This window comes from Calcarisporiella thermophila, assembly GCF_041956535.1.
Source record: "Calcarisporiella thermophila strain CBS 279.70 unplaced genomic scaffold VTP21scaffold_43, whole genome shotgun sequence".
In the NCBI taxonomy this organism is placed as follows: domain Eukaryota; kingdom Fungi; phylum Calcarisporiellomycota; class Calcarisporiellomycetes; order Calcarisporiellales; family Calcarisporiellaceae; genus Calcarisporiella; species Calcarisporiella thermophila.
In genome coordinates this window covers 56,097-66,257 of record NW_027192233.1, presented here as the reverse complement: position 1 = coordinate 66,257, position 10,161 = coordinate 56,097, and the positions used below count along the sequence as shown (strand labels likewise).

At 43.2% G+C, this 10,161-nt stretch overlaps 5 protein-coding genes across 5 annotated transcripts; 3 read left to right on the top strand and 2 right to left on the bottom strand.

Annotated features, from left to right (window-relative positions):
- Positions 1-118: 118 nt before the first annotated feature.
- Positions 119-1,592, top strand: VTP21DRAFT_8963 (uncharacterized protein; the record flags this gene model as incomplete). Its single annotated transcript, XM_069399869.1, has 4 exons — positions 119-297; positions 371-834; positions 893-1,013; positions 1,208-1,592. The coding sequence occupies 4 exons, from the start codon at positions 119-121 to the stop codon at positions 1,590-1,592; spliced, it is 1,149 nt and encodes a 382-aa protein (XP_069245659.1).
- A 270-nt stretch (positions 1,593-1,862) lies between these two features.
- Positions 1,863-3,049, top strand: VTP21DRAFT_8962 (uncharacterized protein; the record flags this gene model as incomplete). The annotated part of the gene is made up of 5 exons (XM_069399868.1): positions 1,863-1,964; positions 2,022-2,270; positions 2,331-2,617; positions 2,683-2,808; positions 2,911-3,049. The coding sequence occupies 5 exons, from the start codon at positions 1,863-1,865 to the stop codon at positions 3,047-3,049; spliced, it is 903 nt and encodes a 300-aa protein (XP_069245658.1).
- Positions 3,050-3,068: 19 nt separating this feature from the next.
- On the bottom strand, positions 3,069-4,367 carry VTP21DRAFT_8961 (uncharacterized protein; the record flags this gene model as incomplete). The annotated part of the gene is made up of 3 exons (XM_069399867.1): positions 3,069-4,070; positions 4,153-4,248; positions 4,320-4,367. The coding sequence occupies 3 exons, from the start codon at positions 4,365-4,367 to the stop codon at positions 3,069-3,071; spliced, it is 1,146 nt and encodes a 381-aa protein (XP_069245657.1).
- A 796-nt stretch (positions 4,368-5,163) lies between these two features.
- On the top strand, positions 5,164-7,404 carry VTP21DRAFT_8960 (uncharacterized protein; the record flags this gene model as incomplete). Its single annotated transcript, XM_069399866.1, has 4 exons — positions 5,164-5,287; positions 5,387-5,527; positions 5,600-5,815; positions 5,891-7,404. The coding sequence occupies 4 exons, from the start codon at positions 5,164-5,166 to the stop codon at positions 7,402-7,404; spliced, it is 1,995 nt and encodes a 664-aa protein (XP_069245656.1).
- Positions 7,405-8,686: 1,282 nt separating this feature from the next.
- On the bottom strand, positions 8,687-9,532 carry VTP21DRAFT_8959 (uncharacterized protein; the record flags this gene model as incomplete). The annotated part of the gene is made up of 4 exons (XM_069399864.1): positions 8,687-8,842; positions 8,921-9,205; positions 9,280-9,359; positions 9,433-9,532. 4 exons carry the CDS (start codon positions 9,530-9,532, stop codon positions 8,687-8,689), a joined length of 621 nt encoding a protein of 206 aa, XP_069245655.1.
- Positions 9,533-10,161: the final 629 nt, after the last annotated feature.

Here is a 10,161-nt window from a genome sequence, read left to right as displayed (position 1 = left end):
TTCCCATTTAGTTACTGTTATAATCTGTTTTATTTTCAAAGTCACATCATATAAACAAATCTTTCCGAAGTCATACAATTGTTCTTTCTATCATTACCGCTTAAGTTTGTTAATTTAAATGGCGCCAATAAAGGCAGATCTTGCTGCTCTTGTATACAATTATCTCAAAGAGAATGGCTATCCTAAGGCCGCTGCTGTGATGGCAAAGCAGCTCAAGCCAGAGCAGAAGCAAGAAAACGCTCTAGGCGGAAAGAAGCTTAGCGAGCTATTCAACACTCTAGCTGAAGTTGAAGAATCGTGAGTGTTTTTTGCTTTCTTCTTACAATAATACTGCATTGGATTATTGACAAATTTTTATTGTATGTGATAGTGATGCGGAATCGGAATCAAGCGAAGATGAAACTAAAAATCCAAACGGCTCAGAGAGTGAGTCTGAATCTTCTGATTCAGAGTCAAGTTCATCGTCTGAGAGTGATTCATCCTCAGGGAGTGAAGCAGAGAAAGAGAGTGATGAGGACTCTTCATCCTCGGAGAGTGAGGCAGAAAAAGAAAGCGATGGCGATTCTTCATCCTCAGAAAGTGAAGAAGAGAAAGCTAGTGAAGTCAACCCTTCATCTTCGGAGAGTGAGAGCGATTCCTCTTCAGAAAGCGAAGCAGAGAAAGCGAGCGAAAGCGATTCTTCTTCTTCAGAGAGTGATAGCGATTCTTCTTCAGAGAGCGAAGTAGAAAAGGAAAGCGAAAGTGATGGTTCATCTTCAGAAAGTGAAAGTGAAAGTGAAAGTGACTCCTCTTCAGAGAGTGAAGAAGAGGCTCCCAAAGAGAAACCAAAAGAGAGTAAATATCAAAACTATCTGCAATTACAGGGAGTTACTTAGACTTTGCACGTTTTTAGGCAACAAGCGTAAACGTGAGGACACTGAATCAGATAGTGAAAGTTCTTCAGACTCTAGCGATGATAGTAGTGAAAGCGAGGCAGAGAAGCCTACTAAAAAGAAGCAGAAAATTGAAGAGAGGTAAGCTTCTGTCAGATTTTAACAATTGAGTCGACATCTCTATCTTTCGCTCATATCTACCTGCATAGCCTGCAGGTAATTTTTGATCTTTTTAAAAAATCATTCAATTCTCCCCAGTTGGTTGAATTGACATTAGAAAATATTCATTCAAATTATCTATATGCTTATCTGACTGTTTACCTCTGTATTTTTAGCGTTCCATCTACGCCCGCTTCTAATGGGATTACTCACACTCCTAAATCTGCGCCTGGAAAACGTAGAGCAGCGAACTGTGAAACACCAAATGCTAATGGTCATATAAATGGTAAAAAGGAACCAAAATCGGAGCCCAAGCGATTCCAAAGAGTGCGAGCTGAAGAAGTGGAATTCCTCGACGAGCGCCTCAAAGACAATACCTATGTCTCCAAGGGGGGTTCCGACCAAAACTCTTATGGATACAAGGCACACTTGGACTTGATTAAGACCCGCGGGAAAGGATTCAGACAGGAAAAGAACAAGAAAAAGCGTGGTTCATATCGTGGGGGCCAAATTGACACAGAGGGAAGTCATAGTATTAAATTTAACTATGACTCTGACTAATGTAAATTTTTATTCCTCGATGCATTTTCATCCTCTGCGACACAATAATCTTACTTTTATCTTCCCTTTTTTTCCTGCTCTTCTTTTATCTTTATCTTGAAATTCCTACAACATATCTCTGAAGTAATCTAGAATAAAATATACAATTTTATCAATTTAAACTCTTGCTGCCAAGATTTGTACTCGCACAGCCACGTGGGTTATTGGACTATAAGCTATTTTATTTACTCAACTTGTACATTGATTTAAAAAGTAGAGAATAAACGATCGATGAATACCCAAATAATCGCCAGTATTGATCTAGAGAGAGATGGTTGGAGAGGATATAACTTCATTCTCTCGAGTTATAGCTCTTATTTGGCGGATACTTTGGTATTTTTACTCTCATTTATTGCTACTCCATGTCTACTAAGCTTTTTTTTGGTTAAGATTCCAGGTGAACTCTTCGATGCTCGTCGAAAAGAGCTTGACTCAGTTCTCGTTGAAAAATACAACGTAGCAGAGTGGCCTCGATATGTTGCTATTTTGGCGTATGGAATTGTCATCACAGTTGTGAGCGTCTCATTTAGTTTTGCAAAGTGGTACGTGTCTCTACCCATCCTACTCTTTTTCTTACCTTCACTGGGGATTTTCACTTATTTCCATCGACGGCGGTGTATAAAAGTATATGAGCATCAGGTAGAGATCATTATGTTTTCGGTGAGTTTCTTATGCTAATTCTACATTTTATTTTCGAAGTTTATTCCGGCCCTTCTATTGCTACTCAAACGTTTTAATCAGGAGGACACCCCCAAACACCAGATCTCCTGGTGTATGGAACGATCTGGATCAGGTCCTCCTAGTTCAAAGGAAAAGAAGCGAAAAAATCTGACCGTCAAGCTGGTGTACTCTTCGCCCACGCTAACAACTTTTGCTCCCACGACGGCTTACCCCCCACACTTCTCCGTTGCTCCACCTAACATAGTCTCTGAGCCTGGACCGACCCCATCTGCCCCTTCAGTGGAAGTGGCCGATCTACCGCCAAAGTATTCGGCTATAGATATCTCCAAGCCAATTCCAAGAAATGATTGAGCAAATATTATTCAGCAAGTTATTTAATAGATGAACATTGCTATTCTTCCATACACCTAATACTGCTTCTTCTCCAAACAATTTCCCCCTCTTTCCTCCATTCTTTGTCTTTACTCTTGCGTTTCTTCTTATCTATATTTTCCCCGTCTATTTATATAGTATCATATACAATACCAGTACTCGTTTTTCAAAAAACTGCCGATAAATAGCAAAGAGTGTATTGTATTTGGTAACCTCGTCTAGGAAGGATTTCATTTTTGTGTATAAATAGAGGGAGGCAAGAAAGGTCTATAGAAACTTGTAATTCAATCCCTAGGAAGATTAGGGGAGGATGGCAAAGTACGAGGGATGGAGGAGAAATGGGAATAAGGGATAAATATTTTTAAAACAATAGATAAAAACGGCTTAGAGATTGCGAATAATCTCCTTGGTGAACTCCGTGTTGGTCGACCGACCACCAAGATCTCCAGTGAGCACCTTACCGTCGGCAATGGTCTTGAGCACAGCACGCTCGATTCGCTCAGCATAGTCCGTCAGGCGCATGTGACGCAACATCATGATGGCGGAGAGAAGGAGAGCAGTCGGGTTCGCCTTGTCCTGGCCGGCAATATCGGGGGCAGTGCCGTGGACAGCCTCGAAGATCGAAGCGTCGCGGCCGATGTTTCCGGATGGGGTCAACCCTAAACCGCCAATAAGACCGGCGCACATGTCTGACAAGATATCACCATACAAGTTGGGCATTACCATGACGGTGTCCTTGTATAGAGAGGGATCCTGGGTGATGTGCAGGCAAGCACGGTCGAGAAGCACCTCATCGAATTGGATACCAGGGAAGTCTCGAGAAACACGCTCGCAGGCGTCAAGGAACATACCATCGGACATCTTCATGATGTTGGCCTTGTGTACGGCTGTGACGCGTTCACGTCCAACTTCGCTTGCATAGGTGAATGCGTAACGAGCCACGCGCTCCGAAGCTTCCCTTGTGATCAATTTGATGGACTGGACGACACCATTGACCACCTCGTGTTCAATACCGGAGTATTCGCCCTCAGTGTTTTCGCGGATAAGAACTGTGTCGACATTATCGTAGAGGGTTTTGTATCCAACAATCGATTTGCAAGGGCGCACATTAGCATACAGGTTGAAGGTGCGACGTAGAGTCAGATTTAGAGAGACATGACCCTTGCCAATTGGAGTAGCGAGGGGACCCTTCAAGGCGACGGTGTTTTTGCGGACGGATTCAATAGCCTCGTCCGGGATTGCAGTCTTTCCGTTCTTGATAACGGGGGTAACATCGACAGGCTCCCATTCAATAGGCGCTTTAGCTTCCTTGAAAATCTGGACCACGGACTTGGAGATCTCAGGTCCAATGCCATCACCAGGAATTAGAGTCACTGTGTAATTACCCTGTTAACCCAGAAAAAAAAATTCATAATCGAATTCATTAATTTAGGTGTAAAGAATAAGGTGGATAATAAAATCTAATTACGTCGGCATTTTTGGTTCCTTTGAAAGCTTCAGTAAGGTTTTCGCGGGTAGTGGGGAAGGCATCGGTAGCTGATGAAAATGCACGAGCGGCAGTCGCCTAGATACACATTACAAAATAGAATTCATTAATAGCTTGCTTTGCATCGTGCTCCACTGAAAACGGTATACCTTGATGCTAAGAGAGCGAAGCGCAACAGTAGACCTGGTAAGGAACATTGTTTTATTGTACGATCCCCACCCGACGATAATTGACAAGAAGAAAAAGTTACTCAAGGAGGATGAACAAAACAGAACAGTAAATACAATCGGATGTTGGAAAAAAAAAAGAGTGACGTATTGGTCCAAGTATCCGGTGATTGGTCTCGCTGGATAGGCAACTATACAAAAATCGGATAACACTTAGCCCGTAGCGCTCAATGCAAAAGGATAAATATATGAATGCAATATAGACGCGCTACATAGGATTACAAAAGAAAATAATAACTTATAAACGGTGCATCCAAAATTTTACGGTGGTTGAATGATTACTCGACTTTCAATCCACTATATTCTCAATAGATCGATACTTGAACGGTCATTCAGTATAGTAATACAATCCTCCCAAAAAAAGCGATCTTTTATTATTAATTCACAGGGCTTGGTATACCACAAGATTTCTCAATTAGAGATATGAAAAGGAAAAAAAGGTGATGATTAGAAAACCTACGTGGCTTTTGGACATGCACAGACTATCCGCGCCAGGCTATTGCGAGAGTGTCAGATTGAGAGCCATAGACTAAATTTAAAATAATGACAGCCACCTGAGGGCAAACAAAACTCAGGCCTGAATTAGAAAGTCCTATTGCTCAAGTTTTCTTTGAAAAAAGGAAAGCAGGTAAAAAAAAACATCAAAGGGATTAGCCATTTTATGAACAACAAACTATGTATGCTCTGTTCTCTGGTGGAATTGGGTACCATTGAAGAGAATCTCTTTTGAACCGTTGTCTCCTTTCTCCCACTCTTCACTCTAATTATGTCAAAATCCACGGCAAAGTGGAAGTTCTGGCGCCGTTCGCGGTCAAACATGGATGTTCCGCCATCCCCTACCCATGCGACCCCAAGTAATGTATTTGATTCGGGGCTCATGATAAAGAAATGTAGTTAAATTCATAATTCAACGAAATTGATGAATGGCTCACATTAACGAATTATTATGACATTGTTTTGATTGATTTCATGCTCTGGACACTCTGCAGCGGGATATCTATTTGGAGTTCCGCTTATGACATTGGCCGCCTATGCTTGCGTTCCAATCAGTTATGTGGATGGTAACGAGCAGTGCTATGGCTATATACCCATCATAGTGGCCAAATGTGGATCATTTCTAAAGTCCCAAGGTAGTTCTTGGCACAATCGACAACATTGCGTTAGGGCTGACGAAGTTTTTTCCTTTTTTTTTCTTTATAAAGCGGTATTCGTTGAAGGTATATTCCGTATATCCGGGTCTGCTAAACGAGTTGGCTGTTTGCAGGACATTTTTGATACTCCTCCCACCTACGGCTCCGACTTGAATTGGCGGGGATACAGTGTGCATGACGCGGCGAATATCTTGAGGCGATTTATCAACTATTTGCCAGTACCTATTATACCTCATAACTTTTATTCCTCTTTTCTCTCTGTGATGGGTTAGATATGCTTTTCATTGCATTTGAGCTTTATTCAAAGGAGATAACCTCTTCTGTTGTTTGCCTCTGAACTAGGTAAAGAGATGTCAGAAGAGGGCCGTGTGCTAGCCTTTCAGTCGCTCATCGAGCAAATACCACTACCGCACCAGTACCTTTTGCTCTATTTATTGGATCTTCTCTCCGTCTTTGCCGTCAATAGCCGGTGGAACCGCATGGATGCAAATAATCTGGCATCTGTATTTGCGCCGGGGATTCTTGCACCTCCAATGCTAGCTCCCACAGAATACCGACTTTCCCAGCGCGTGATCTCTTTCTTGATAGAACACCAGTCAAAGTTCTCTATCCCACAGTATACCACAATGGCGGCGCTTGGACCCCCGCCTCCCTTGCCTATACACGCATTTAACAAGCAAATCTCAGCGAACTCCTCTAAAGGCGTTGAGGAGGAGCTCAAACAGATCCCGTCCCAAAATGATACCCCTAGCATATTTACCGAGAAGGCGCCGAAGGGCGAGAAACCATCAAGCCCAAAGAGAAGTTCCCCACGGAATAAAGGAATACGTCCCCAGAACAGACCTGTAGCTCGGAGCAAGAGTCTCCCCATCATTCGGCCGCTCTATGACCAAGATGACCTATTACAAGTAGTTATTGTTGATACCCATCATAATAATGGGAAAGAATGGCAGCAGAAGGACGAAAGCATTCCCAATGATGACTTTGAAGGCAGCGCAGTCAAAGGGAAAGGCGTGGAGAAACGTGACACAAAAGGATTGCGCTGGGGACGACGAAGAACCATAGCGCCCTGCGAGATATCAAAAATAGACCGCAAAGAATCCTCTCAACACGGAAAGAATGGGAGGTCTTGGGTGATGAGGGAGAGAAGAGAATATGTAAGGTACAGGCGTGGAGCGGCGAAGGCGATCCCTGAATCGAATGAAAAGAAGAAGGCAAAGGAAGCAATGAAAAGGACTGCGCTCGAACCTATTCCCACCCCCTCTACTGCTTCTGAAGAAATCACAGAGAGCGAACTGCAGGACCCATCTTCGACCGCGTCATCAATCATTGAGAAAAGTCCTTTACACGACGGGCTCACCTCTTCTGAACAAACTTTACCTGTCATACACCCCTTATTGGAGCCCTATTCTTCCAACTTGGCATCCTCAGACTCAGCACCCGAACTTATTAGAAGAAGTGACAACGTTATGTTCGCGCGACAACCTCCGCCTCTCTCAAGAGCAAATCAACGGGAAGATGACCACTCGCTCCGATGGAATACACCTCTCCGATTCCAAGCTGACATCATGCCAGAGCAACGGGAAGTTCCCACCGTGAGGGCCTCGCTCTCTCCTCCAAGCCTCCGGTCCAACCCACATCGAAACAAGCTTAATCGCCTATCCTTTGTGGCGACTACCAACAATAGCCAACAAGAGGCCACGAAAATATCGACTTTTCAGAGAATGCAGCGTCTGTTTGGCCTTCGAGGAATAGCTCAATACCTTGCCCCTGCCCACCCGGTTTCTTCCTCTTTCTCTGCCGATGTTAGCTCGAGGGCGCAGAAGGAGCGGAAGAAGGCACGATTACGGGGGTGATTGAAAGTGTGTTTAGCACAGAGTAAATATTTATTATATATGGATGTAATCTAATTTGAATATAATCGGTATTATTTGAGATCAGTTTTGACATAGTTTTGATACTACTGTGCTTCACGCGCTCTGTCTCCAATAGAGTCTATTGGAGACAGTGAACTTGAAGTAATGGAAACAATGGGTGAGGCGCACCTTGAACGAATGAAAGCTTGGCTGTTCACTTGCATCGTGATCGAAAAACTATACATTTTCATTCCGAGAATTCCCCATAATTCTCCAAAAGATGAATTAACTCAATATTCTATCCATCCTTCAAATTCCCAGAGGATAATACAATGTTGAATGGTAGGCTCCGGCTATTCCACCATTTTTCCCCATCCAAAAGTGAGGAGGCTTCAGGTATTATGTCAAGCCTGGATTATTGCCTACAGAATTTCTCAAAAAGCATCTCCTTCGTGGCTAAACCTTTACAGCCAAGCATGAATAAGGCCACTTGCTCTATTAGACAACGCGTATTTTCCACCCCATCTAGTTGGAGAGCTGCTGTGGTCATTGAGAGCACCGGTAACCTGTCGCATCTTTTCCCCTACCTGCTTCGATTGTGTAATTAAATATCCTCTCCAAATTAGCGTCCAGAAATAAAATTGGTTCATCAATGGTTCGTTTGTTAAATTCCATTTCTATTAGATTAAAAGAATCTAATTAAATATTTCATTTTTTTTCATGTTTTTAAGTGCAGATTCAACGACATTGCATAGAGAAGATGCCACGAGTACTGAATGAAAATTAAGGATGGGCAACAAGTGCGCAAAGCCACGATGAATCTCTATGATCTCCAGAACTCTGCAATATCCCTTCAGCCAAGATGGCCTACAACCTAATGAAAGGCACATATTTATTGGACTTACGTTCAACTAGAACCAAAGTGGGTCTCCGCTCGAATTACGACTCAATCTCCATAACTTTGTATGCTTAGGCTTTCCTATGTGTTTGAGAAATCTATTAAGAGAAATTACTTAATTCGAAACTACTTTGTTTGTATGCGTGAATGATGTAAAGGTTACAAAACAGCAACTAAACGTCAGTAATGGATAAAGGAATTAGAGAGCAAGAAGACTGTGAGGAAGATAAAAAAACAGAAGTGGTAGAGAGGATGAAGATAGACTGGTGAAGAAATACACTAAGAAAATGGATGAATTGGGATCGGACGGCAAGTGAACAGACAAGTTTATACAAAACAATGAGACAAGAATAGAAGCGACTGAGAAATAAATTGAGGAAGCAGCTAAAGCCGATCTTCCATTTCACCGCCATAGAAGACGTGGATATATCGTTCGATTGGGAGGATGAACCCTACTAGAATACACAGAAAAGAGATAATCAACAGCTGAATTCTCGTATAGCGCACCGCGAACATCCAATGAAGTGCGGAGTCGAGTTTCTAATGAGAGGAAGGAGGAGGGTGGATGCTCATTTAGCCGTGCATACGCTTGCTTGAATTCCAATCACATCAACTTACCTCTCCTCTGCTGTTTTTCTTCATCTCCTGCTCCGGTCTGGCCGCCACTGGCGGCTGCGCGACCCGGCATGCTATCAGGTTTTCCATAACTCTCCGCCGGTCCAACTCGCGCCAAAATCGTGCGTCTAGTTGACGCGCCTCCTCATCGGTGAGGGAGATGCTCTGCATCAAAAATTTGTCCCCGGGTTTGACCTCCGAATCACTTCGTACATAAATCTCAAGGGACTCGTGAGGACCCAAGGTCGCCAGCACAGGCTTTACGCTGTAGCGCGTAGGTGCGTTTGTCTGAGATGGAAACAGATTGCGGGGTCAATGGTTGGATTCCTTCTTAGATTCAATGAAAAAAGCGGCAAAATTACCTTAAATTTAAACCCAATTGAGTTGCCGAGCATATTACGAATAGAGAGCCGGCTCACATAGCCATTACCATTTCTCGAAGCTAGAAAATGATTTCATAGCGAAAGGCAATTTAGATGGCATGCAAGCTTCTGAGACAAATGGAGATTACTTACGAAGAAAGTCAAACTGTGGAGGCGATATGCGAATAAGTGGCTTCTCGCTAATGCTGGCATCGGAAGCTTGATCACTTGACGTAGACTTGTCGCTCTCCATGGATAATTAGTGGCTGTGAAATGCAGGGGAGGGGTGAGGGAGGGGAGGGGGAGGAAGGAGCTTGGTGGAGTGGCGGGTGAAGATTAATGATAGAGAGCCAAATGGAATTAGAATGAATTCAGGAAGCGGATTCAGAAGAAGAGCGAGTTGCGAGAAATTAGATGAAAAGAGTTAAAAAATTCAAAGTCACACGGCTGCCTCGAGTAAGACAGGATTACAATTTCGGGAGTCAGCGAGTATTTGAGAGTCAGCGTATTCATGATCGAGTCATGAATCCTAGCACGTTTTACATCTCCTTTGGGCAGGGAGATGTGGGCTATTGGGCTAGACTAAGGGTTTGGGAATGTTTTCAAATTCAAACTTGTACGTCTCAGCATCCTCTTCACCTCTGAGGCGACTTGCTCTGGTATACCAGTTTTCTATCCAGTTGTCGATTTGCAATTAATATGCTTCTAATATGCAATGCACCCCCCACTCCGACGGTCGAGATCCATTGCATGGCAATCCATTAATTAAAAAAATAAAAACAGCGAGGACTCTAGTCTCAAATGGGACTTATCTTTAATGCAAACAATAATCAAGACCTGGGCACATGCAACATTTTACATTCCGTCAAGGCAATAGTAGAG